The sequence below is a fragment of the Lonchura striata genome, chromosome 9 (assembly GCF_050655825.1).
Source record: "Lonchura striata isolate lonStrDom1 chromosome 9, ASM5065582v1, whole genome shotgun sequence".
Lineage (NCBI taxonomy): Eukaryota > Metazoa > Chordata > Aves > Passeriformes > Estrildidae > Lonchura > Lonchura striata.
In genome coordinates, this window is record NC_140711.1 from 24,781,998 (window position 1) to 24,809,816 (window position 27,819).

General features: G+C 44.5%; 1 protein-coding gene across 6 annotated transcripts in view; it reads left to right on the forward strand.

Annotated features, from left to right (window-relative positions):
• GNB4 (G protein subunit beta 4) overlaps window positions 1-27,819 on the forward strand; it is a 59,674-nt gene that overhangs the window by 19,673 nt on the left and 12,182 nt on the right. For 2 of the 6 annotated variants that reach the window (XM_085587997.1, XM_085587991.1), the window contains exons 1-2: window positions 9,142-9,211; window positions 24,834-24,933. Coding sequence is in view for 5 of the 6 variants with exons in the window: in XM_085587991.1 (XP_085444117.1) it covers window positions 24,877-24,933 (57 nt within the window). In the remaining variant the exon portion in view is untranslated. Of the gene's footprint in view, window positions 1-9,141; window positions 9,212-9,648; window positions 9,722-9,814; window positions 9,923-10,113; window positions 10,290-24,833; window positions 24,934-27,819 lie in introns of those variants that run through there. The other 4 variants (XM_085587994.1, XM_085587992.1, XM_085587996.1 and 1 more) reach the window with 4 other exon arrangements.

A 27,819-nucleotide genomic window follows, 5' to 3' on the forward strand; every position in this document is an offset into this window, starting at 1 on the left:
AGTGAATCAGGTGTGTGCGGGGGCGACTGCTTCCCTGTCATTTGTCAGAAGCCTCATTTTAAAAAGTGCCTCTTCTTTTGCTGAGTTACAGGGGCCTGACTGGCTTAGAGGAGCTGGGAATGGCTCACAGAGGATTTTTGTTCATGGCCTGTTGCCCAGTGCAACCCAGTCCAGGCCACGAGTGACCAGGAGCTGTTCCCGTGTCAGCACAGCCTGATGGATGATGTGAGCTGTGCCTCGGCCCAGCTCCAGCAGAAGGAGCATCACAAAAGCCAGCACTGCCCTTGTCCCCAAGTGACTCTCTCACATGCCAGAGTGAGAGATGCTGTTTGGGGCAGGGCAGGGCAGAGGCTCTGGGGGAGCAGCTGTCTCCTGCCTCGCATCCTTCCCTGTGCTCAGAGGGGGAACTCCAGCCTGTGGAGCTGTCAGGGTGATGCCTTGCCCAGCACTGGGATGACACACAGTGAAAACAGGCTGGCAACAGAAGAGAAATCAGGAGCATCTTGGGTTAGGAGCATGGATATCTTCTGGTAAAAAAAGACACACAAGAGCATGAATGGTTTCATTCAGAGTTTTGGACCAAAGCCCTCTGTGTATGAGGAAAATCATTAGCACACTATGAGGTGTCCTGCGTTAAAATGGAAATTATTTCTTTGTTGTAATCTCTGATTTTATTTTATAATGTTTTTGCTATTTCTTTTTTGCAGTTTGATTATTTAGTTTCTCACACTGGTCATTTTCACTCTGCTTATATTTAATTTCACTCCTTTGTTTGCTCGCTTGTTCTTCCATCTGAAAACCTCACGTGTTGGGTAACTTGCTCAGCAGCAAGGATAGAAGGAAACAGGTGGGCAAGCAATCTGAATTCTGATTTTGGCTCTGCCACTGGTTGCTTGGCAAGCTATTTACATCACTCTGTGCCTTACTTTCCCAGAGAAAGAGATTCATAGTTGAAGAACAGTTCAAAATCTTTGACAAAAAAGAACTGTGCAACTACTTATGCTATTTACTGAAGGAAAACACACGTAAAAACAGGTATTTTATTCCATGTGCTCCTAAAAATGTCTATCAGTTAAGTAAGCCTCTGTTCTTCAGTCTCCTTTCTGAATTAGTTCTAAATGTTGAGTCACCATCATTGATGCACACACCCAAACCACCATAGACACCTTAGCCTTTAACTTGCAAATGTTCTGGATACTTCAGCCCATTTAACAGGTGTGATATGCAAGTAGCAAATCCTAGTAACTACTGAGACACAGCTACAGTTCAGATCTGCACTGGCACTGCAGAGGGTATGAACTGCTCTCTCCTTAAACTTTAATGTTGTCTCTATTCCCTCCCTCCCCAGTTTAATTTGGATAAAGTGTTCACCAGCAGGGCACAGCAGTTTGTTAAGGGCACAATTGTTACATAACTTTATATTACTTACAGCCCTATAAAAGTGTTGTAGGTAACACCAGAGACAGTGTCATCCCTCTGTCTTGTTCCTCCACAGTGCCATTTCCAGCATCATAAATTCACAACTGCATCCCTTTTCCCTCAGGAGAGGCTGGGGTCAGAGCAGCACTGTGGATGTTGATGGAGATAAAGAGCCAGCAGCAGCATTGTGCTGAAAAGCTGCCTAAAAATGGTCTCTGTCTCCCTGCTGACCTGGAATCCCAGCCTCTCCCATCAGATTTCCTGATTCATGAACATGAAACTCTTTGGCTACCAAAGGTTTTGTAAATTAAATGGCAAAACTTCAAAATGACAAGCTTGAGCACCACTGCTGACAGCTTGGTGTGAGCTCAGCCTCAAAGTCCAGGGGAAGAGGAAATACATCTGTAATTATTCTGAATGCAACCCCTGGCTGCAGTGAATATTTCTTGCTGCACTGTACCCGAGGGTTACCTTAGATCCCAAAAGTAAATTTGTGAACTTTACTGTAATGCAACTGTGACTCACAGAGTTAAATTCTTGCTTCATTTTACTGATCTTCACCGAAGCATTTGCCAGTGTGGCACCTGGGAGCCTGGTGCTCTGCAGCCTGCAGGAAGCTGCCATGAACTGTGCTCAAGGGGACAGTGTTGAGGTTATGTGCTGCAGGGCTTCGGATGTGAATGTGCTTGTGGGTGGCACTATGCGGATACACATACTGAAAAATATTACACCTGTGATTTCCTAAGATTGGGTAGCAGTGGAATGCAAGAATCTTTCATTAAAAATGTGAAAAGCAGTTTGGCTCTCTTGTGATTAGAAAGTAGCTTATATTTGTTAGAATTTCTAAAGGTAATGAATATTCCTGATCATGCTTATTCAGTTGGCTTCCTCTCTTGTTCCATCAAAAGGCTAAACAATTTCTGAACAGACTGAACAAAATAACACTTCTTTAATACTCCTTTCTTCCTAATTCCACACTTTTACTACCCATGTCAGTTACTGAATGCTTTGTTAAGCTCCTTTCATGACTATTAATTTTCTCTTTTGTCTGCATTCATTACACTTTATACCTGGCACACAACTTTTGTACATTATACTCTTCATTTGTTGAGGAAGTAACTGAAAAATGCCAAAAAGTGATCACTTGCTGTTCTTTGGGCAGCACATTAGTCCTTTTTTGCTCCCTACTGCACACACTGTAGAATTCTGGGGGGTTAGGATTAGGTTTGGTATATAGTAAACAAAGTGTAGTTTCCAAAGCAGGATGTAGAAAATGCCATGCTCAGGATAGGTGGGAGAAGACCTACTTGGCTGAAAAGGACTGGGAGATTTTTCAAACTGAGAGTTAAAAAGGGATCTTCGTTGTTTCTGCCCCTCCCATCTGCTGTTCTCTGCAGCTGAAAATGGGGCAGAAAGCCAACATCGTGACATTTGAGCAGACAGCACTTTATGGAAGTGTCTATTTCAATTCCACACCCATGGTAGAAAGGAGCCTTTTCCCTGGCCAGGGCAAGCAAAGGTGCTGCCAGAGTTACAGCGGATGTGAGGCTTCTTTCCCTGAGTCTGGCATTTGTAGGCAGACTCTTACATTTCTCTGTGTAGGTTTTAAATAAGATTCCCCTTCCTCTGCTTGCTTACTCCTCTCCCCCTCCGGAAGGAATCAGAGGATTTCTGAAACACATTGTGGAGTTTTCTGAGCCCTTACCTGCCATCCTTGCCAGTGGGCTGGGCTGCAGCAGCAGAGAACTGCAGAAGCACCGTGATTGAGAAGAGCTCTGCCTTTGTCTCACCGAGTCATCTCAGACAGCAGTGAAATACCCTGCAAATTATATCAGTGAAATACCCTGCAAATTGTATCAGTGAAATACCCTGCAAATTCCAGCCCTGCAAATTACATCAGTGAAATACCCTGCAAATTCCAGCACTGAAATACCCTGCAAATTATATCAGTGAAATACCCTGCAAATTCCAGCACTGAAATACCCTGCAAAACTGATCCTTAGATGGGAGCACTACAGATCAAACGTCCTTTTCAGCCCCTTTGCTTTTCTTTTACAATGAGCACTTTCAGTGATTCCACAAGTATCCTTCATCATTTTATCTGAAAGAAATAATAATATATTCAGAAATACATGCATATATACAGGCTGCACGTAAAGCATCTATCCATATAGCCCCACTCCCCTTTTCTTCTATTTAAATAGTGTTCAGTGATTGTTCAGTTCTCCTAAAAGGATGAGTCACCTGCAGCTGCACAATAATCCAGCTGTGTAACTTGATAAATTATTTTACTGGACCTCAAAAAGTAAATACACTGACATCTACTCCATTATTTTGGTTTGTGCTTATATTATTTTTCCTTGATTTTTAGTTTAAATTAAATAGTAGAAAATTAGCATGAGGATATAAAAAGAACTGCTGGATTTGCAGCCCTAGAAATTGAGGTTCTCTGTTTCTTGGTAGCACAGGGACACTCATAAAACACATCAAGGACGTTCCTCTCCACCTGCCCCATTAATCAGTGATCCGTGGGGCAGAGCTGGTGGTGAGCAGCCAGTGCAGGCGCCTCACACATTCCTTCCAGGAATTCTAGAGACATGGAAACAACGCGAACTGAACCTCATGATGCTTTTCATGTGGAGTATCACCTGATGTGCAGAGGTCACCACTCCCTGGTGCTGTGAAAGGCCACTCTGCATCAGCTGTGGGGTGACAGAAGAGCAGTGGGAGAGAAGAGGATCTGTCCCACGCCAGCTGTGCCCTGAGAAAGCAGAGGGGTCTGGAAGGAAGGAGTGAATGTTAGACCCCAGTGAGAGTAAAACCAGGAGATGGAAGATAAAGCAGGAAAACCTTTGCTGTCATATTTACGAATGAACTGAGGAAGGGATATCTGAAGGAGGATATGTTTTCCATCATGTATATAGAATATAAAGATAATATGTGTAATCCTGCTTAACAGAGTAATTAAATCAGTAAATTAAGTGAACTTTTAAGTCTCATGCTCTCCATAAGGTTTGAATAAAATTAAGTGAGATTGCTCACTTATTAATAAGGGGTTAAGTGCCATTTTAGCTCCTAGATCTGGAAAGAAAGGTGCAAAGTGAGGGAGAAGAGATGTAGATTAGCACATCTTACCTGAAGAGCTGCCGACTGCAGTGGCAGAAGAGCTGTCAGACATTAAACAAAGAAAGAGGATAAAGCAAAGGCAGTGGTGCAACTGTGGGGAGAGCAGTGACACAACCAACCCTGAAAGGAAATCAGCCTTGCCACTGTAGAGGTGTCATGGAAGTGGACTGCCCCTTTGATAAATTAATTCTGACTCTGAATGAGCAATTTATTTTTTCTTTTGTTTTCCTGAAGTCAGTCAAAGGGGTTGTGTGACTCAGTCACACCAGTGCAGGGGATTCCCTCTGTGTTTCTTAGCTATGGGTTGGGTGTTTTTTTCCTTTGACTTGTCTCCTGAGCAAACATGACACCTTCATGTGTATCCTGAAGTGTTTTGGGAGGCAATTAGATAATGGGCTAATGAAATGTGGGGGCTTTCTGGTACAGACAAAGTACCAGGCTGACAGTGAACCCTACATCTTCCTGGAACCAAGAAAAGACATGCAGAGACTCTGGTGGAATTTTTAATAATTTAGATTATACATGCCCCTGTCCATCTTTGTGCCTTTGAGCCTCAGCCCTGCAAAGACTGGGAAATTTGTTAGAAAACATCTCATTGCTTTTTCATACCCGCTCACTGATCTAACACATTGTTTCACAGATTTCCATCCAAAGGGTGTTTAGGGCTCTGCTGGAGCTGCCCTGGCTGAGGTTTTCAGTTACAGCTGAATCAGCACAATCTCCAAACAGGTTCCCTTCCTCTGCCTTCCCTTCCGAGGTGTTTCAGACTCACCGGGCAGGAATCCAAGCCCCACAGGCCTCCAGTAGCATTTAATCTATCAGAAACCAAAGTTGCTGTGTTGGCTGTAGTAGCTCATAATTCAAAAGGAACATGTTAGAGAAACTGATCTGGATATTGATTTTAAAAACTAATCTGGCACTGTGTCCCAAGATTTCTCTTTCACTGCAGAACAAATTGATGCCTTATATAAGTTTTAAAATAATACAAAGCATATTGCAGAACTGGCATAAGAAATGGCTCCATTAGAGGTAGCTCTGATTTTGCAGAGTGGGGTTTGGCACATGAAACCAGTGATCAGAAGCTGAACTGGACAAAAGCTGGTGGTAAAACACTGCCAGCAGGAGAATTGAGGATTCCTATTTCATTAGGAATTTGTAACTTCATCTAATAAATTACTAAACTGACTACCCAGTGGGTGAGATGAGTTTTATAAGAAGGGGCAGTTGCTGTTATTTGTTGGTTGGTCCAAGATGGGATATTCCTGTTTGCCTTGGACCACCACAGCCACATCAATAGAGAACCCTGTCCTGTGTGCTTCATTTTCACTGCCTGCAACTGAAGAATCTTCCCTGTCTCCCAAATGAGTCATAAGAATAGATTATGTAATTTTAAATGTTTAGTTAGCACTGGAAGGATGAAACCTGATAATTGAATAATATGTAAGTACCCAAATACCATCTGAACTTCTCTAGGGCTCTCCTTGCTGTTATTTTCCAGATTTGTTTGAAAACAGAAGACAAGAAATGGTGTGCTCATTTTGGGATGGTATCTTGTCAGTAATCACCCCTCAGGGTTCTGAAGATTGTATTAGGAGGAATGTAAGGGAACAAGCATTTTCTAAGGGAGAACTATCCTTGCATCAGTTTCTCCCCTCTATAAAATTTTAAGTTACTTACATGGTGATACAGTGACTCTGAGACAAGTGTATTTTCCTCAAATATGGTCCAACAAAATCAAACATGTTCCTTGTTGATTTTTGCTGTGTGATCACTCATTAAATGCAAAGTAAACACATTGCTGAATGGCATCTGTCCTTTGGATAAATGGAAGACAGATGTATTGCAGCACAGGGAAGCACAACACAGACTTTGCAACCAGGACAGAGCTATTAAAATCACAGGCTTGAGTCACTTAGGGAACGTGTATGTTTTGTAAGGCTGATTTAGGGTAAGCAACGAGCTGTTTCATTACAGTATGTACTGTATGTTCCAGCACGTGCTGTCATTAACACTGAGCCATGTATCAGTGACACACTAACAGCTCAAAGCTTGCTTTACTCACAGAGGTTCTGGTACTCATGGAAAGTATTTTGCAAAACTTTGGCAGTTTGTGTTGCTGAGGGTGTGGCAGAACCATGCTGAGAAGATGGATGGTGCAAGTGTGCCATGGCTGGTGCTGGAGGGCTGAGCCTTAGGGCTGTGACTTCTGCACACATGTCCCATCAGGGTCCGTGGAGCAGGAGACTCAGAGCTGTGGCCAGAGCATCCCCAGAGCAGCCATCCCACATCTTTCCAGGTCTCTGGCTGGCTGTGGTTGTAGTTTGGCAATTTGATGCAGCAGGAGCATCAGCCATGGAATGGTCAGACAGGTGCAACACGACTGACAGACCCCTGGCAGCCAGCCCCTGCGGTCTGTCTGTCTCCCACACGCTGGTGTGAGGAGGGCTGCCCCATTCTGGGATGTGGGATTGCAGCTTTGTGAGGGACACACGGGATCTGAGTGCCCATTCAAAACTTCACTTCTTTTTCCCCACATTACTGATCTGCCAAGTTCAGTGACAGAACTCTTGCTGCTAACCAAAGAGAAACACCACTCCCTGCTGCGTGCTGAGGGGGACATAGGATTTTACTTGATCACAGAATCACTGAGGCTGGAAAAGACCTCTGAGATATCAACTTCAGCCTCTGACTGAACATCACCGTGTCAACCAGACCACGGCATGGAGTGCCATCACCAGTCTTTCCTTAAACACCTCCAGGGACAGTGACCCCACCACCACCTTCAATCCTTTTCTTTGAAGAAATTCCTTCTAATGGAAGGAATGTCCAAACTAAACATCCCATAGCTTGAGGCTGTGTCCTCTTGTCCTGTGGCTGGTTCCCTGGGAGCAGAGCCTGACCCACCCAGCTGCACCCTCCTGTCAGACCTTGTGGAGAGCAATAAGGTCCCCCCCGAGCCTCCTTTTCTGCAGGCTGAGCCCCCAGGTCCCTCCCGAGGCCAGTACAGGGGAGCATCAGCCATGGAATCCTGGGGACAGCAGAGGGGCTGCCTGCCCTGTGGCTGCTCAGCGAGCTGAAGCCTTCCTGAAGGCAGTGCTCCCCTTGGCTGCAGGGGACATCCCACATCCCCACTCCCACTGTTGCATTGCTCTTGGGTTATGGTCGTTCCCTCCCTACTGGGACCCCTGTGACTGGGATCTGATAGTGTGATCCCCTCCTTCCTGCCCCAACGGGGTTGGCCTGAGCCTGGATAAGGCTCTGTCCCTTCATGGTTCTCTCTCTTTTCCCCTTCATCTCACAGAATAAACAGCTTAACCACATCAGGGGAATTGAAGCCTCTTTTGGGAATCTTTGCCCAGCACCTGATCCACCTTCCCTCAAGGCCCCCGTGTATCTGGCGATTTGGGGGGCTGCGAGGGATAGGAGTGTCACCCACCCCTGCTCTCCACAGGTCCCCACCACCCTTGTTTTGTTCCATGGACCCCCACTGATGTCCCCCAGTGTCCCCATTCCCCACTCAGCTGCAATCTCTGGGTCCCCACATCAGCTCTCCATTCCCTAGTGACCCTATCCTTTCGGTCCCCATGCCCTGGGGTCCCACCACCACTCAGGCTCGTCACCCACAGAGCCCCCATTTCCCGCTGTCCGTATTCCCCAAGTCCCCGTGCCCGGTCCCTCGCTGCGTCCCCTCACTGTCCCTACCCCGTGTCCGGTTCCTCACGGTGTCCCCTCAGTGTCCCTGCCCCGCTCCGCTCCCTCGCTGTGTCCCCTCACTGTCCCTGCCCCGTGTCCGGTTCCTCACGGTGTCCCCTCACGGTCCCCGCTCCCTCGCTGTGTCCCCTCACGGTCCCTGCCCCGCTCCCTCGCTGTGTCCCCTCACGGTCCCCGCTCCGCTCCCTCGCTGTGTCCCCTCACTGTCCCCGCCCCGCTCCCTCGCTGTGTCCCCTCACGGTCCCCGCTCCGCTCCCTCGCTGTGTCCCCTCACGGTCCCCGCTCCGCTCCCTCGCTGTGTCCCCTCACGGTCCCCGCTCCGCTCCCTCGCTGTGTCCCCTCACTGTCCCTGCCCCGCTCCCTCGCTGTGTCCCCTCACTGTCCCTGCCCCGCTCCGCTCCCTCGCTGTGTCCCCTCACTGTCCCCGCCCCGCTCCCTCGCTGTGTCCCCTCACGGTCCCTGCCCCGCTCCCTCGCTGTGTCCCCTCACGGTCCCCGCCCCGCTCCCTCGCTGTGTCCCCTCACTGTCCCTGCCCCGCTCCCTCGCTGTGTCCCCTCACGGTCCCCGCCCCGCTCCCTCGCTGTGTCCCCTCACGGTCCCCGCTCCGCTCCCTCGCTGTGTCCCCTCACTGTCCCTGCCCCGCTCCCTCGCTGTGTCCCCTCACTGTCCCTGCCCCGCTCCCTCGCTGTGTCCCCTCACGGTCCCCGCCCCGCTCCCTCGCTGTGTCCCCTCACGGTCCCCGCCCCGCTCCCTCGCGCCGCCCCACGCGCGGTGACAGAGGCGCCGCCCGCAGGGGGCGTGGCGCCGCGCGCGCTCTGACGTCACGCGGCGCTGCCATGGCAACGGCCCGTCACGTTGTCCGGTCCATGCGGGCGGGGCGGAGCCGCTCCCGCCCCAGCAGCGCCATGGCGGCGGCTCGGTGACACCGCGCTCCGCGGCCGCCCGGACACCGCAGGTACCTCCGCCCGGGGGATGTCCCCGCGGCCGGGCTCTGCCGCCGGGCGGCTCTGCCCGTTCCCCGCGGCTCCGCGCGGCCGCCCCGGGGCGGTGCCCGGTTCCCCCGGCAGCTCCGCTCGCCGCGCCGGGGAGCCTCGGCCGGGCGGGGCCGCGTGGGGCCGCGGCCGCGCTTCCCGGCGCGGCGGCAGCGCCGGCCGCTCCCGCGGGGCTGCGGGCGAGCGGGAGGCTCCAGTGCGCTTCCCGCTCGGGCCGCGGAGGCCGGGGACGGGCTCGGCCCCGGCGGGGCGGGCCGGGGCTCGCCGGTCCCGGGCAGGTCCCGGGCAGGTCCCGGTGCCGCGGCCGGCGCTGCCCCCGCGGGGCCGCCCGGGAGCGCCGCGCCCGCCCCGCCCCTGGGCGGCCCCATCCGCGGCGCTGGGGGGGCATGGGCGGCACCACCGCAGCGCCGGGGGGCGGGCGGCGCTCGGGCGGCGCCGCCGGCAGCGGCCCCAGCGCCCTGAGCCCCCGGCAGGTGAAGCCCCCGGCAGGGCGGGCCCCGCGGAGGGCGCGGGGAGGGCGCGGGCTCCGCCGGGAGCGGCGGGACGGGCGGGCGGCATCGCCCGGCGGCGTCCCGCCCGGGCCCGCGGGGAAGGGAGGGGCCGCGGAGGGTCCCCGAGGCGGTGCCGCAGACGGGGTGCGGAAGGGAGGGAGCGGCGGTTCACCGGGCTGGGAGGTGAGGAGCGGGCGGGGCAGCGACCCCCGGTGCCGCCGGGTCCGGCTCGGCGCCGCGGCGGCGGTGACACCGCGGGGTGACACCGCGGGGTGACACACAGCGGGAGGAGCTGCTGCGGGCGGTGCCGGCTGCCGGCCGGGGCACGGGCGTGCGGAGCGCTCCGCCAGCCCAGCAGCATCGGCCGGACCGGCGCCGGTCCCGTGTGTGCTGCGGGCGGCGACCGGCGGCTCCCGGGCTGCGGGAACGGCTCGGGAAGCTCCGCTCTCGGCTCTGTACCTGGCTAGAGCAGCCCAGCTCAGCGTTCTGTAAATCGGCTTTGTGGCGAGGGGCTGTGACTTGCGTGCTTTTCGTGACTGCTGTGGCAAAGGTGAATTGGAAAGTGCTCCCCATCTTTAGGAAAAGTGCAAAGTCATTAGGTGGTTTTCGTGTCATACTTCGTAGGTGTTGCTCGTTTCCCTATCCAGATTTATTTTGAATCTGCTTTTTTAATTTTGCACTTGTTGCTGAGACTATAATCTTTAATTTTTAGTTTGATTTCTTTTGGAAATTGTGAAAAGCATCCAAATTGCTACCAGCTATAGATGTGGTAGACTACTTTATGCTGTAATATTATCTGAACTAATGCAAAATAAGCCTCTGATCCATTCCCTCCTGTTAATTATACAGTTGAAAATGTTGTCTTTTATTAGGCTGGTTATTGTAGTTTGGAAAGTACATGATTTTCCAGGATGGTTTTCAGTTCTGAAATAGAAGCAGGGTAAGTCTCAAAGCTAAGTATGAGCTGAGGAAAAAAGTGCTTAATTTAATTAGGTATAATCAGTTTCTGAAGCAACAGAGGAGTAGATGCTCCTCTGCTGGGTGGAGAGTCCTGGAGAAGGAAGGGGAAGGAATGGCAAAATGGTGCAGAGAGAGGAGACAGGTAGCAGCCTGTAAAACCCGCTGTGAAAGCACGGGGAGAGATGAAAACTGTTCTGTAGGAATAGCAGGGACATGAGTCTGCAAAGTCATGGGAGTGTTCAGAGGAAAACCTGAAGCTGCTTCCTGACTTCTGTTAGAAATATGGGAAGTGATGTCAAAGACAGTCACTAACCTGGCAGTGAAGTGTTGAGCTGCAGTTGCTGGTTAGAGCTGGGGGAAGTCTGAAGCTGTGCTAAAGGAATAATAACTATCAACAAATTAAGATTAAACAAACCACATGACAAGCACACACAGTCCTGAAAGTCTCTTAATGGGATGGGAATCTTCAGTGGGTTTTTGCAGTGTTTGTTTGTGATTTTTAAGCACGATAGCTGTGGTGAAGTTAATTTGTGCTTCCAAAGAACAGACTGATGTTATCTTGGAAGAAAGGGGCTAGGGAAATGAGGGAGATTGTAAATGTATGGGTATGTCTCGCTGTGTGTCTGCTCTGGCAAACTATATTTTGAATTATTATTTCTCTAAAATGAGCAGTTTTCACGGAGGACAATGTAGATGGGTTATACAGATTTAACAGGCTGAGAACGAAGGCTTCATAGCATATAGTATATACCTTTCACCTGTTAATCATGAAAAAATTGAGTTTCAGGTTACAGATGTGTCTTTTTCTCTCTTCTGTAGTATTAAAGTCCTACAGCAAATAGCTGCTGCTCTATCTCTACTTTAGCCCTTTCCTGAGTGCTTGGAAAGTTGGTCTTGGTTAACTGCTCAGGTCATTTAAATATTAAATAAAAAATTGTTGGCTGCAAATTTCATGTGTTACATTTATGTTAGATAATGGAAGTTTCAACTGTATTTCCGTGTTGCTTAGTTGAGGACTAATGCATCTTTTGTTTAATTTGTCCAAGTATTTTAATTTTCAAGATTCTAAAGAAAAATACAGGACTTAAAAACCTCACTAGAAAACCTTGCAAAAATAGTTTTGAATACAGAACTGTGTAATTCTCTCCTGGACCATTATGGAATTTTAAAAATGGCACAAAATTTATGAATATAAAACTTTGAAGGTGAATAAGAAATACAAATAAAAAAATCCCCACAGTATCTAGAGAAGAGATCTTCTTCCGTTACTCTTCTTTTCTGACAGTCTTTAATTTATGATTGTTGTGTTACTGAAGGCAGTAATTTATATTTTTTTATATCTCAGAAGTGACTTTGAAATGTCTTATCAAACTAGTAAGAAATCCAGAATCTCTGAGCTTGACGTGCAGTGCATGCTCCTAGAAGGTAAATACTTTGGGACAGTAATGCAGGATTGTGTTTTGTACTTAACACTGTCTGGAAATATCCATGCTTAGATTAATGCAGCTCCCAAGTGCCTGGAACCAGCAGTTTAGAAAGTACTCACAGTATTGGTAATCAAGAAAATATTTTCTAAGTTCCACCAAAATTTTTCTCTTTTTTAGTTGGATGCAAACCTGTCACTTACTTCATCTTCGGAAGTGTGTAATTAAATTCAGTTGTTATTGTTTTGTTCTTATATGAAACTTCTGTGTTTTGCAACCCAGAGTTTTGTAACAGAATTTTCATGAAAGATCTGAAACAGAACTACAGCAAATGCTCCTAAAAACACAGAGTGTGTGCTGTTCTCTTGAGGCTGCACCTGATCCTGGTGCAGAGGGCTTCATGGAGCTTTCTGGATATCAGGAGGCAGGGCTGCACTGAGCTGCAGCTTTAATTAAAAGGATGGCACTGCTCAGCAGTGGGGTCATGTCTTCAGCAGTGTTTGAACAACAGAAACACAAGAGCAGGAGGGGAACTGGTGAATGCTTTGAGTGGATGTCAGCTCGGATGCCACCAGTGACCCTGGGCGTGCAGACAGATTCCTGTGGGCACTGCCAGGGAGAGCTGGGCTCAGGGTTTGTGAAAGCCAGAATTAACACAGCTGCAGGTGGACATTGCCTGGCAGATACTTCTGCAGTTCACTGAAGATGGTTTCATTTCCTTTAAGGGCTTCTAAAAGTTTGTGAAATGCTGACAAGCACTAAGCCAGATTTTGATTCAGTTGCTGTAACTCTTGCAATCTCTTGCCTTCCAAAAGGGTTTCAACTGGAAAGAAGGGGAAAGATGGAAGTGCCTGATTGTATTGTAGAGCAAAAATCACTCTCAAGTGCCACCTATTACATAAAATTAGTTCTTTGGGGCAAAACAGATTTGACAATTTGCAGGGTCTATTTTCCCCCTCCTTCTTATGTTAGATCTCAGACAAATATTAATCATATGGATTTTCAGTTTAAGCCAAATGTTTGAGTCATTGTGAATCTCAGTGTTTTGAAACACTAAAAGAGCTGAGTAATGTTAACATTGAAATTATTTTATAAGGTTTTAATTTTCAAATGGGGTAAGGAGGAGAAAAAAAATGAAATCATAAAATCAATCCCAAGGATTGAATGTGCTTCTTAAATGAGATTGGTCTGGGAGCTGCTTTCAGTGACTGTCTTGGCAGCTTTACAAGAACAAATCACCTCATTGCAATCAGCAGTGGGAACTCTTGGACCTGCCTGGTTTGTTTTCAGCATGCAGACATTAATTCAGGTGGTCAGCATCTAGTCCAGCACAGAGCATCCAAGCAGTTTCAGGATAACCTGATGATTTAATTCTTGTTGGATTATTTTTTAATATGTTTTTCCTCATATATATATATATATATATATATAGATATAGATATATATATATCTATATATGTAGTAATTGCATCTAACATAAATTACACTTGTGTAATTTTGTGTTTATATATTGAAATTAAATTTATGTGGCATTTGTATACATTTGAAGTCTTGCATTGAAATTGAAGATGCTGTTTTGTGATCTATTGTTGGCATATTATATTTAAAATTGATCTGTTTAAAAGATATATTTGAGTATTTTCTGGTGACCCTTTGTGTCATAATTGGTTGCTTTAGGTGATTGTTTATATAAAACATTTTTTTTTCCTAGCTTGGAAAAGGAAGAGATTTTTCTTCTTTCAGTTCTTGATTTAAGTTGAGCTTAGTTGTTACTGAGCTGAAAAAAGTATTCATATTCTATGTATGGATGTTATGCTTGTCAAAATCTGATTTCACACACTAAATTTAGTGTGTACCTAGTGATTTTGATCAGTGTTGATTTGCCTTAAAGATTTTGACAGTACAATGTAATGATTTTGACAGTACAATGTAATGCCACGGTACTAAAAATTAGTGAATTGGAGTACACTAGGTCTTAGGTAGTTAAATTCTATAAAAGCATTCTCTACCCCCAAAAAAGTATGAATTAAGTTTAGGACCATGTGTTTATCTTGTGTTGCTGTTGAGGAGGCAGATTGGAGCCCTTCCCTTTGCTTGTGCACAGTGCTGATGGAAAGATTAAATTTTGTTGTAGTGTCAACTTTGGGCATGATAAAGCAGAGTTAAAAAAGCAGCACAGCAAAGTTTCCATGACAGTGTTAAGTCCAGATGCCCTAGAATTTCAAGAAATTAATCATGACCTGAGTACCATTCTCCTTCCATTGAAGGGTAGGAAGGACATAGCAGGGGGTTGGGTGCTCCTGACAGTCTCAGGGAGAACAGCAGTGGTCCACAGGGAAGTGTTACAGCTTTTTCTAGGACAGCGAATGCCTGTTTTCAGCATCACTGACTGACACTTGTTGGACAAGAAACTTCTTCATTGCTTTTTCAAGTAGTTTTAATACAAGGTGTCTAAACACAAAATTCATTGAAAGCATGGAGAATGAGATTGGCCTGGAAGTAAAACTGTGGCTTTGGTGCTACAAACACAACCTTAATTTCTAAGATAGGCACCAGAAAAGGGGAAACTCTTCTTTTGTCTTGGAAGCATCCCAAAAGAGGGAGCTGGATTATTTATTTATTTTTATACAGCAAAATAAAAATAAAATTCTAGTGCAGAGGAAATGTCCTGGAAATGAGTATTTGATGATGTGAGTGCTTCACTGGAGTTGCCCACACTTCAGGAAAAAGCAGCTAATTTGGAAGGTCAGGTAGCTGGAGATGGGAAGTGAGTAAGGCTTTTTTTTGTTCCTGCTTATCTGTTAGACCATTCTTAAAAATGCAGATAGATGAGCATCAAAAGCTAAACATGCACTTTGAAAAGGGATGGAGTGAAGAAAGTTGACTTTTCCTGGTGGTGCTGCTTCAGAAGCTCAAGGAATTCTCTGTTCTCAATCTCTACAGAAACCTCATGGCCCTGAATTGTAGAGCTTTGATAACTGTGGCAGAAAGGCTAACAGCCTTAGCAAACAGTTGAATTGCTGCAGAGTTTCAGAGCTGAGCCTGTTTTTGCCTTTTCATGGAGTCAGGCATCTCTGTGCTTTGCCTGGAGCTTCTGGCAGCAGGAGCTCAAGAATCTTTAGCCACTTTTATCAATCTGGCAGTCACTATTGCTGAGAAAAACCTGAGTATTGGAATGCATGTCTCAAACATTGAACCCAAAAGACTTCCAAGAGCAGTGTCTGCTCTGTGGTGAGGGCTAGAACAGATGGATTTAGCTGATCTGGCCTGGTTGACCATGACTGAGACGTGGAAGGAGCATTTACAGCAACAGAAGTTCCAGTGGATTGGAAAGACCTTGAGCAAAGCAGGTTGTGGAGCCGTGGGCTCTCTCCTGGCCATGGTGCCTGACTGATTATTCCTGTCTATAATCTTAGGTTTTGTCTCCAGAGGGGAATTCTGCTATTTATAACCTAGTGAGCATCATGTATTCATAAAAAAGTTTTCATACAAAAAATAAAGTTATACTTTGTGGATGACTACTACAGGTGGGTTCAATATTGTACTTTGCAGCAACAGTTTGTTTCTCTTTTATCCTCTTCTGTTGGAAACAATCTAGGACAATTTTCTTTCCAGGCAGATAGATAATTTCTGACTTTGAACCAGTTAAAAATTACTTCTACAAAGCCAGCCTTTGTTTTAAGAACCCTGCAAGTTTGGAGATAATTAGGAACACAGTGCTGCTGATTTCCTTAACATAACTTCTTTCTTCAGTGTTGGATGTTGTATCTTCTTTAGCAAGTGACTGTTTGAAAACAGACATTACTGCTTGAGAAACGTCAAAAGCAATTCCAAGGAGTATAGATTAGATATATCAGTTTCATCACAAGTGGTACCAGAAGTGGCAACACAGCCCATGTGCTCTTAATCCTATATTTGCAGTAATAGGGGTGAAAAAACAGTACATAGGGTTTTTACTTCCTTACATTGGATTTCTGATCATTTTGTAGTGTGAGGTTTTTGGTAGATTTTTTTGACATATATGCATCTTATATAAATGTGAATCTCAAAAAAATTTTTTTTTTTTTTTTAGAAAAGCCTGCTAAGGTAGCCTGAACTCTAGTCTGGACAAGAACTCAATTTTCATGGCTTCAAATCACAAATAATTGACCAGAAATGTATTGTGAACCAAAAGCAAAATGAAAATGAGACCTGAGGGCAGTAGTTTTATCTGACCTTTGGATAACTGGTATTGAGAAAAGCTCCAATGTCGATGTTGCCTTGTTGTGCTGTGCAAGGGTGCAGCTGTAAGCTGTGTTCAGCTGCGGGGGGATGAGCAGCACATAATGCCTCGCTGTGACTGCGGTACCAGGGCAGTGCCTGTGCTGCTGCCTGGGGAGGAGGGAAGGGGCTGGGGACCATGGATCCATCAAATGCATGGCTTCTCCCGGGCTGGTGGTACATTTGAAAGGATATTTTGTGTGTGTGTGTGTAACTGGTACTGCTGGGCTTTCTGCTGCTCAGGAGAGTGAGAATGCTCCACTTTCAAAAACTGTCAGCCAGAAATTATCGCAGGCAAGTGAACACAGTCATCTGAGATGAATGAAGGCACTTTTCCTGTCGACACTATAGTTTCTCTTAATGTGTATCTTCACTGACTTTAAACCTAAAATTTGCTATGCACTTGCTGCTTTTTATGCATGCTGTGCAGTCTGCTCACTCTCAGATAACAGGAGGCTGCTTCAGTAATCTTTTGTGCCTGTAGGTGCCAGACCAGATTTTATATGCATAGCACTGCTTGGCCCTACATGATGCCACTTCAGTAAATACCAGTGCATTAGCCCCTTAAAAAAATCCAAAGTCAAACTTGCTTAGAGGTGGATTTAAATGTAAATTAGAGTCTTTCAGAATGACTTTGAATTGTCACTCTGCAGTATGCTTTTCCTACTAAAATGTTAAAATAGCTTCTGGGTATGGCTGGGTATTTGAAGAGACAAAAGCCCTCAGCTCACTCCGTATGTGTGTCCACCTGTCTGTCCCCAAGGAAGAAATTGGACCGGAACCATCTCTGTCTTCTTACTTAGGGTTATATTGTTCTGCTTCATTAAGATCTTTCTTGCCATTTCTTACATGTTTTGAATTGCAAAACCAGTAATAATTTGTTCAGTGATGGAGTGTCCTGAGGTCAGTGAACCAAGTTTTTACTGTGGAATCATTATTATAGTCACTAAAGACAAGATCATTTGAATTTCACATGTAGTTCTGTTTGCAGGGAGTGTGATAAAAATAAATCTGTGCTTATGTACCAAAACATTTTGACCTGGAAATGAACATAATGAATATAAGATGCAAGAATGTTAATTTTGGAAAAATCACTGTTGGACTGTGAAATATTCATGACTAAAAAATTCCTTCCTTCCTGTGCTTTTCTCAGCTTTATGCTTAACACTGAATTTCTTGAGACTTTTTTCCTAGAATCTAGTATGTGTAGGTTAAGAAGTGTAAGGCCTTTCTGTATGTGTTTTATGAATGTACTTGGCTTAGACTTCAGCTGGGTCTTAGAAATAAACTCTCATATCTCTGAGCTTAAGAAACCAGTCTCATGAGCTGTCAGCCAAATGAAGGGTAGCAGTCTCAAGTCAGTGATGTTTTTTACAAGTAAACTTAAGAATCACTTCACTTCAATTTCTAAACTGATTTCCTTTGTCTGTTTGCGACTGCTGTCAGCAAGGTCAGTGTTTGTTGGTCTGTTTGTCCTCCATGGAAACCGTCATCAAACCAGTCACCAAAGCCAACATGGGCCGTGCTGGGGCTGGTCCTGTGGAACCACAGAGTGGGTTGGGTTGGAAGGGGACCTTGAAGATGACCCAATTCCAGCCTGGCCTGTGTGGGTTCACTCTCTGAGCCAAGTGATGGCTTTGAGATGCAGCAGCACCATGGGATGTCTTGGAGCTACTGCTCCCTTTGCTCCCCTCTGGCTGAAAAACAACTCCAGGGTGATGTTCACAGGGCTCAATCTGAAGGCAAACACAGAGCTTTAAATTCTGTTCTTAACTCCAAGTAGTTCTTGTGGTATATAGAAGTGTTTTGATGTGGCAGGCTTTATATCAAAGTCCTGTTAAAATCCCTGGCTGAGTGTGTACGTGTGTATGAAATGGCACATATTTCTGCTCTTTAGGATGAGTAGGTCCGAGGTGTTTTGGGGAAGGGAGGGAGGAGCAGTGTTGTTGTCTTGAAACTGCTGGTGCCACCCGGCTGGTGGGTGGGGTTGTGTTCCTGATGTGACTGCTCAGGGCATGTGAGCACACCGAGAGGCAACACTGGAATCCCACTCATCTGCAGTTTGCTGGAGCCTCTCTTGTGACCTCCCCATTCCAGCTGTCCATACAGTTTTTGAGCACACACATTCATTGGTCCCTTAAAATTGGGGATGGTGTCTCTTAGAGGAATGGGTGTTTAAGTGAGTTCTGCTCATACCCTTCCTCTTGAGAGGCGTTGGTTGATTATTTCCTGTTTTTGTACCAAAGCTATAATGGAGACATATCACTTTAAAACACTTCCAAAATGTGCAGAAGTGCAACAATAGCACTGACCTCAGTGAGCAAGGTCACACCCAGGCTGCTTCCTGTTTTCTTCTTGGGGAGACCAGAGGCCCTGAGCATGGGAGAGCTCTCCTTTGCATCTGCCTGGGGATCAGAAATCAGAGCAGCAATTCATTCTTTCTGACAAAGTGGACATATAGAAATCTGAAGGAAAAGATTCAGTTGGGATTTCCAGGCTTATTTTCTAAATTGTAACCTGTTTTTGAGGGAATAACCATTATTTCCTTACTTAACTGATGTGTGTAAGATGTTCTGCAGTTAGTGCGCTCCTCAAAACATACATTAAAGATAAAGAAAGGAGGGAGATGCACTGAAGAGGTTTGAGAGGAAAGATAAAGACCAAGGTACACAATAGGGCAATTATAGCCCTTACGTACTGTTATTTCAACTTATCCCAGCATTATTCTCCTGGGATTCAAGTATTAGTTGACCAGTATAAAAGCTCTGTGCTTTGTTGTCTTTGTTTATTGATGCAATACTGCTACAAGTCAGAACAAAGAAGGATTGGAGAATGGATAGCTGGAAAGGTCTCTGAGAAACAAAGGAGAGGCAGCACAGGGCCGAGGTGTAGTAAAAAAATCCATTAAATGTTTCATTTTCCTCAGTGCAGAGCTGAGTGTATGTGGTTCTCAGGCAGCTCTACTGTAGAAAATACATTATGCAAAATTCCACCTGAAATAGTTGCTGTCTGTGGAGATATGTAACTGCAGCACAGCATTAATACCTTTACTTTACAGGACTCTTGTGCAGGCAGAGATTTTACTTGATGTAAGGCTTTGTCCACTATGTCCAAGTTTGTAGATTTTGAATATGTCAAATCCATTCTCTTCAGTCTGTAAGAGATAGAACCTCTTTTTGTTCTGCCCTATTCATGGCTTTGGGGAGACATAAATGACTGGGAAAAGCTGCCAAAGTCTTGTTTAGTGACAGTGAATGAAGAAATGTTTTATCAAAATCTTCTCTGGCACATCCTGAATATACAAAGTGTTGGTCTGTGTGTGGTGGCAGGGCTCAGCTTCAGAGCCAGAACCCATTGTCCACAGCTTGAGTGTCTGAGTGCCCAGTGCATCTCCCTTGAGAGAGCTGGAGTATTCCTTGGTGTCTTTCCCCCATCTTTAGCAAAGTGCTGTAGTTAACATTCCCTGTGTGTGATCACTAGTAGGGATGATCACATGAAAGCCATGTGGAACCTCCCTTCTCCTCCTGTCTGTTGATCACTGAGATCTTGCTGCATAGGAGTTGAAAACCTGAGGTTGATATGTGTAGGTAAGCACTTATTTCAGTTCTAAAGGACTGATTTTTTTTGTTTTTGAACAAAATGAAATTCTTACATTAAATAACTGTCTGATAGCTCTTAAGAATCCAGTCAAGCAGACTGTTGTTTCTGCAGTCCCTTTAATCTCTATATATTTGGCACGAAAATAGCAAACCTTTGTTGTGGGGAGGGGCATATTTACACTTCTCTAGTAACTGTTGCAGAGAAAATCGTGTTTTTCCAGCCACAAGGTTTTGAGTTCACAGGTTGCAGAGAGAGTACTTTGGAGACGAGACCCTGGGGTAATTTGTCACTGTCTGCCTGTATAATGAAGAATTAAACTCTTAGCAAATGATACTGCTACTGAATCAGGAATAGTGTAAGGAGAGTCATTTATCTGTGGAGCGCTCAAGCCTGGCAGTGGCTTTCTTGGCACTAGACACACTGTGGAATCTGACTTAGTTAATATGTTGCCTTGGGAGGCACTTTATTTTGGTATCAGTAAATTCACTTGTGCAAGTCTGCTGAGGAGAAGTTGCACTGAGGTGCAGTTCAGCCTACAAATGACTGAGGACAAGGATGTGCCTTTGGCTGCACCAAATCACTGCTCCCAACGAGCTCCCTGTGCTGCTGCTTCTCATGGAAGCATCTCGTGTCCTTGGCTCCCTTTCCTGCTGGTTTGGCTGTCCTGCAGTGGCACACCCTCGGCTACCAAAGATGCTAAAAGGTTTTTCCCTGTCCTTGCTCTTCCCCTCAAGGCCTCAGCAGGTGGAATTGTTCATAGTACATCGTGCACATGGTGAGTTTTATTTGAGGAGAGACATCTGACCTCTTTGATCAGAGCTGCTGCCTCTTGAGTGCTGAAAAGCAGATACCTTGAATATTTTGCATCTGAGCAAACTCAGAATATATTTTTTATCTGCTTCAACATTTATTAAAATTATGAGTAAATCAGGGAGGTAGACATCATGTTACTCACAGTCTCCTGAGATGGGAGGAGGAATCCTCACTCGTTCATTCTGCCCCTACAGATACAGGAGCTGATGTGTATATGACCAAGCATGGTACAGTTGGGCTCCTGGAGAAATTTGTATTTGGAATAAAGATTTTTCCAGGCTGTGAAGCTGCATTCCTTCCAGGCTGTGGTATTTTGATGTTGGAGGGGGAGAGTGAACAGGCATCATGCCCTTTGTAACCTAGTATGGGTTGGTGATGAATCCACTGAGGTTTTCAGTAATTTGTGTGAGGAAAAATCTGCAACACAGCAATCACCTCTGTTCTTGGCAATCCTTGTAAGCATTGCCAAAGCAGTCCCATAATTTAATCTGATAAAACCCAAGTTGTTTACCTGATTCCTGGTAGCACACTTCAAGGTTGTGGTGGTGTCTTGCTTCTCTGCAGTGAGGACAGGTTTGTAGGATGCAGCCTCTGCTTTGCCAGTGCTGCCAAGCATCTCAGTTCTGTGTTCTTCTGTGCATCTCTGATCAACTCGCTGGTAGGCTTAGATACACTGCTACAGCAAGTAAATCTAGTCTGGGTAATGGTTTTGAACATAACTAACAATACTGCTGGAGCATCTGAACTATAAAAACAGACACAGATGCATCCACGAGTTCCAAGCTTCTAAGCCTGCACTTATCTTCCTGTGTTGGAGTTGTGAGTCTGGTGACATCAGTAAGATGTTCCCACAGGAGTTTGACAGGAGTTCAGAGATGCTGCTTGAAGAGTTGGTGTGAATCTGGAAATGCATCCGTGAGAGCTTCCTCCCTACCCACTCAATTTCTGTAGCTTCCTGTGGGCACATGAAAATAGTGCTTGGAAAAAAAGTGAAAATCCCAAGTGGAAGCATCTTTCTCCCAGTTCTGCTAAATACTTAAGGGTGGGAGATGATCTGAACACAGGCCTTTGCATTAGGAGCTGCTGCCAGGCAGTGCAACACTGTTGGATAGACTTCAATTTAATAGTTGAACTGCACTTAGTTTGTTTACTGTAGTATCTTGGTGTTTATACATAGTTTAATATCTCAGAGTTAATTGTTCAAATGCTGTGTACTGGAAAAGAACTTTAATGCTTAAAGCTAGAGTGAGCCAGTTCTAAAGTGAACCTGGATTTTGTGGAAGTGTGTGCTGGTTTGAAGGCAGCTCTGCTTGACCTTGAACCAGTGACACATTTCTACTGAGCAGTGACGCTTAAGGCTTTGCAGATTTAGAACATGATGGTGCTGCTCGGGCTTTTCCACTACCAAAAAAGTTTCTTTCAAAAATATGAAGGATCATTATCCTTTTATTTGCTTCAGAATTATTTTTAAACTAAAGACATGTGGGTGAGTGGGAAGGCGTCTGCAGTTTGTCCATGTAGGAACTTGGAGAAGCATAACATGATTTAAAGCTGTGAAGTTCAACAGCTGTGCAGCTGCTGGTGCAGCTTGGTGCAGAAATGTGGTGAACAGTGCCGATATGAGTGACTTTAATTAACATTAACTTTATGTACATAATTGTCCCTGATGGTCTTTGAATGCCAGTGCAATGCTACAGCCCATTCTCAAATCTGCTCACAGCTTTACCTCTGAATAGAAAAATGCCCTGACTTTGGGTGCTTGTGACTGGCCATGCATGCTTCCAGTTGTGAATAATGTCGCTTTCTTTATGATCAGTAATTCTCTGTGAGAATTTGAAGTGACTGTCTACAGAGCACTGAAGTGTGTGGCACATCACAGGGCAGAAATTGACTTCCCTTCCCAGAAAATTAGAGATACATCAACTTCCCTGCCAGGAATCTTCATCTTCTGTTAAAAATAGCACACAAGACTAATAAGCACTGGCAGGCAGCATGGCTGGCTGGCTTTAGACCTTTAAGACCATTGTTTTGTCTACGTTACCTTTGAGTATGTTCTGGAATAAAAAGGGAAAATCATACTGAAAAGGTTAATTTGGCACTGTCAGAACTGAAAGTGGGACTATGTTTCATGGAGGTATCCCCATTAAAGGCATTAAGGTTGTAATTAAATTCGATAGCCTGTAAAGGTATGTGATTAATGTGTCTGCTAAAGTCATGTTTTTAATGCTTAATCTTTAAAATTGGACATGAATGTTGATGGCTTGTATGTTATGCCTGCTGTGCATTCAGCAGTGTTAAATAGTCTGGGCTGCTGAAAAAGGAACACAGTAGGAAATGGAGAAGTCTCCTTGAGAATTCCCATATGAATTACATCTTTGTAGTTGAGCAGAGCACAGGTTTAAGGAAGGGAAGTGTGTGAACCTCGCAGTTTGCTTACATGTAGCTGGAAATACTAGTTAGAGCTGAGTCACCGTCCCTCTTACTGATGAAGATGTATTTTGATTTGGAGATGATCCAAAGTAATATGTGTTTGTGAGTTGGTTCTGAAATGGACTTGAAGTGATACCTGTGGCAAGCACAGAGATTGAAAGGAAGTAGATTGATAATTAGTGAAGATACTTTTCTTGAGAAGAATAAACTTTGTAGCTCTCAAACACTTGTATAAACTGTTAGTTTAAGGATGATTATTCTACTACAAATTGCTCTTCTAAATCTATGAGTGTTTTATAGATGAAAAGACCTTTCCAGAGTCAGCCTTTTGGTTGCATCACTGCTGAACTGCAGAGGACCAATAGCTGGACCAAATGAAGGGGTTTCCCCAGAGGTCTACAACTTACCAGACACACTGTGACCTTTTTTCCTCTGGTTTTTGGCCATTTTTCAGTGGAGTAAATAGGAAACTTAGACTAACGTTTTGAATGGGTTCTTCTTCCTGCTTCTTTTCCTTCCTTCCTCATTTTCATTTTGTGAGCAGTAGTCTGACTTGTCTTCTTCTACAAGCTGGAAGTGTTTTGGCTTTTTATATAATATCATGGGACCACCATCATCACCTTTCTGGTGTGCTTTTTCTGTCATGAAAAAATTACAAATAAGTGCCTCGCTTGTCTGTGAGCAATTTACTTGCTGATGTTGCTTTCACTGCAAGGATTTTGAAGTCTCCATGTGTGTGAATAGACTTAAGAGGTCTCTAGTAGTGTTTGACTGCACTGCTGTGCTGGGAATAAAAAGCCTGAAAATTGATCTGAGAAACTTTGTTCAACACACTGAAAAAAATCAAATGCAAAAATCTGATTTGAAAAAAAAAAGCTTACTAATCTGAAAGTGTGCCTGCATGTGGTCTTACTGTTAATGGATGTTTTTATTAAGTTTGCTTGGAGTCCTGGTTCAGATGGCAACTGCTTTAGGGAGCAGAGGGCTGTATCAGCAAAATGATGCTTTTATGGAGGGCTTGGTTTTTGCTATCCCTTCTCACTCTGTGGGTGCTTTTGAAATCAAAAGATCATTGTGTTTTGCCCAAAAAATACATGAGAAACAAGTGGAGATAATCTGTTATTTCAGCTGTAGTCTAAGATTCAAAAATTTCATCTTTAATTTAAAACCAAGTCTGCCCTGGATGTTCTGTGCAAGGTGCCTGTATCACAGCCCTGCTGAGGCAGGAGTAGATGCTGGGGGCTCCTGCAGCCTCTGCTCTGTGTTGCCATCCTGGGGCACAGTCTGACAGAGATTTCTGGGCGGGGGAGCTGGGAGCTGCTACAAAACAGCTTTATAAAGTAGTGGGTGGTTCTGTTGACAGTTGCTTTTATATTCAAAACAGACTAAACTTAATTCTGCTTTTTGTGGTAATTCAGGAATTGAAATCACTCAGGTCTTGCCAAATTCATTAATATGGTGTACTAATGGGAATGTCTCTTTGGAAGCCTTCTAAAAGCTGAATAAATATATATACATATACGCACAAATTCTTAGATTTTTTTGTTATGTTTTTTAAAAAGGAGAAAAATAACTTTCAGTGTCTCTTTCTTCCCTCTTCTTGGCAGATTTTCTTCACCAGTGGAGCGTGAGAAATAGAGGCTGGAGAAGATGAGTGAGCTGGAGCAGTTACGGCAGGAGGCAGAGCAGCTGCGAAACCAAATCAGAGTAAGAATTGTGAATTGCCTGTTTTCCTTGATGAAATTTCTCCTTTATGAGAACAAACTGTAAAGATCTATCAGTTGTTCCTGTTTAACTTGTGCAGAGCTTGGAATATTAGAGTAAAAATCAGAAAAGCCATTGGTATAATGAAGTAAATTTGTCATATTTCTTGAAAAAAAAATTATTTCCTGATGAAGTTTGCTGAGTTTTGGTGCTATGGGTGTATGTGTTTCTGCAAGTTTTATGTTCTGGGTTTTTAGAAACAGAAGGGAGCAGCAAACTTCTAGAACTTAGGCATGACAAGTTTGGCTTAAGGGTCTTAGAACAGCTTGGTCCTGGGCTAAAAGTGATCCCTGAGAAGCCTGAGGTTAAAGCAGGGAGTGTGAGAGAGCCTTCCAGAGTGGATGTCATTTCTACAAGCACTGTTTCTTGGCTTCCTGTTGAGTTTATATTTATTAAATGCTGATGCTCCCATACAGGCTGGTTTTTTTTGTTGTATTTATTCAGTGAAGACAAACCAAGTATGAGCTGTCATGCCCAAAGTCAGTTTTCCAGGAATCTTTTGCAATGTGCATTTATGTATCAATGATGCATTTTTCAGTAAAGCATAATAAAGATCTTCAAAGTCTGTTTATTTTTCATCAAAATTTTCAAAGCATGAAGCAGTCATAAATGTGATTTATATGGGAATGGCTTATTTGCAAACATTCCTATCAGTGAAGAGTACAGGTTTCTTGGAATATGTTGCATGCACAGAGGCTTTTTTTAGCATGGCATGTGCTGGCAGCAGTTTGTGGTGTCTCCTGTGAGGTGTGAGGCTGCTGGGTGGTGCCAGCCCTGTGCTGAGCACACTTGGTGTGTCAGGACTGTGCTGGGGGCAGATGCTGCTCATTCAGTGCCACCCAAGGCTCTGTGTCCTGTTCCCACTTCACACACTGTGGAGAGACAAGGTGGGCATCAGGCAGTGCTGTGGCACTGTGCCCCTTCCACCAGCTCTGTAGAGGATACAAGTAATTTTTAGCTTAAAATACTAATTTGTTTTGGTTCCAGTTTAAGCTTTATTGCAGAATTGCATTGCTGAAAGGGGTACATAATTTTTCAGTTCTTCTCTGCATGCTGTGTAAAGACTTTATCATGATGTTATGTTGAGGAGAGCCAGTTAAGTCTTGGTTCAGACTTGGTAATCAGTGAGTCTGGTTTCATGCAAAACTGGGGGAAGAAAGAGCTACCAGGCAAGTTAGAGGGCTTAGGCTGTGCTGCAGGAACATTTGCTTATGTTTTAAATTTTGGAGCACAGAAATCTGATGGATTCTTGGGTAATTTTGTGGCTTTAGGTCGAATTAACATTTCCTTTGTAACTCTACCACCCAGACTTGTAACTGGATCTATCAGCTGCAGCTGAGTCCCACGGTTATATTGCCTTTGGAGTCCCTTGGCTCAGCAGTGGCAATTGGTGATTGCCTCTTGGCATCTGAGTGCAGGCTTGGATACCTTGTGCTTAATTCTAACTTTGGATAAGTAGGCAATTAAAAATACTTCTGATGACTTAACGTCCATTAAACTTTCTGACCAAATAATTCTATTTCATATTTGAAGAGATGGCTACTTATCTTGCTTATTAAATCATTGCACTATTTTTGTTTGGGATGGGTAAGTGCATAGATATACAGCATCTGAAAAATGGGGATTTTTAAGTGTCAAGAATATCTACCAGGCTGGTTATCTTCAGGAATTATTTTTGATGCACTCCTGAAAAGAGATGAGGTCACTAACAGTATTGGATGTTTTATGTATAGCTACCATTTTTCTGTCTTAGTTGTTGACAACCCTTGGGTTTTGTCATTTTGTTATTTCCTCTAACAGTATAATCACAGAAAATCGGCTTTGTGCCTATAAGTGAGGTCCAGATGAGATTGTAGCTAGCAGCATCCTAAGGTGTAGACACTGCAGTGCAGAGCTGTTGATTCCCCAGTGGACTTCAGTCTGCAGTATTTTAGAAGTGTTTCATGACTATTAATTTTATTTTTGCAGTATCTAGGTGCTGTGGGCACCTCTCCCTGCAGCTGGAGCTCTGGTCTGTGCACACTGTACGACCTGAGAATGCAGGAATCTGTAGTGCAGGAAGTTGGAACACTGAGCAATGAATGAATTGTCAGATATATTTTTTAAAATACAGGTAGTTTGGGGGAAAAACTGCTACCTGAAGTGTGTGCTAGGAAAGTCTGGGGGCTGCACAGTGATCAAGCAGTTAGATTTTTCTCACAAATTTTGCATTGTCTGCGGCATGAACTGAGAAAAACCTGCAATTCCATAGAGGAGCTTTTTTATGTTTTGACACTAATGATTCTGGTATGATTATGCATTTGTAGAAATACAGTTTCAAGGTAAGAATTAAAATAGCCTGTTGAAACTCTCCTTTTCCTGCCATTTTGCTAGTTGTATGGAAAATACTAGACAGCTTCAAATATAGGAGTTGCTAATAGCTCACTCTTAAACAGCAAAAACGCTTTGTTTCATTCAGACTGCATTCTGAATTCATTTTACGTTGAACATTTTCAAGTATTTCAGGACAATCAAACAAGTAGTCATTTAAAACCCAGTGTTTTTCTTCCTGTGGATGAAATAAGTCCTGAGTGCTAAGGGATTTGCTGCTCTGGTATTTTAAACCCCTCCTGATTCTAGACGTCAACATTTTATAAATATTTCTGCAGTTCAGACATTATAAAAATAAGTTGAGATGACTTAATCCACTCTCAGGCTTGCTTTTTGGGAGGAGAGCTATAAAGGGTGGTCAAAATAAACATACACTTAAGAAATGTTAAAGTTGCAATGTCAAGTAACTCTCAAGCAAGAACTTGAAAAAATGTGAAGATCCCAGCCTGAACGTGTTGA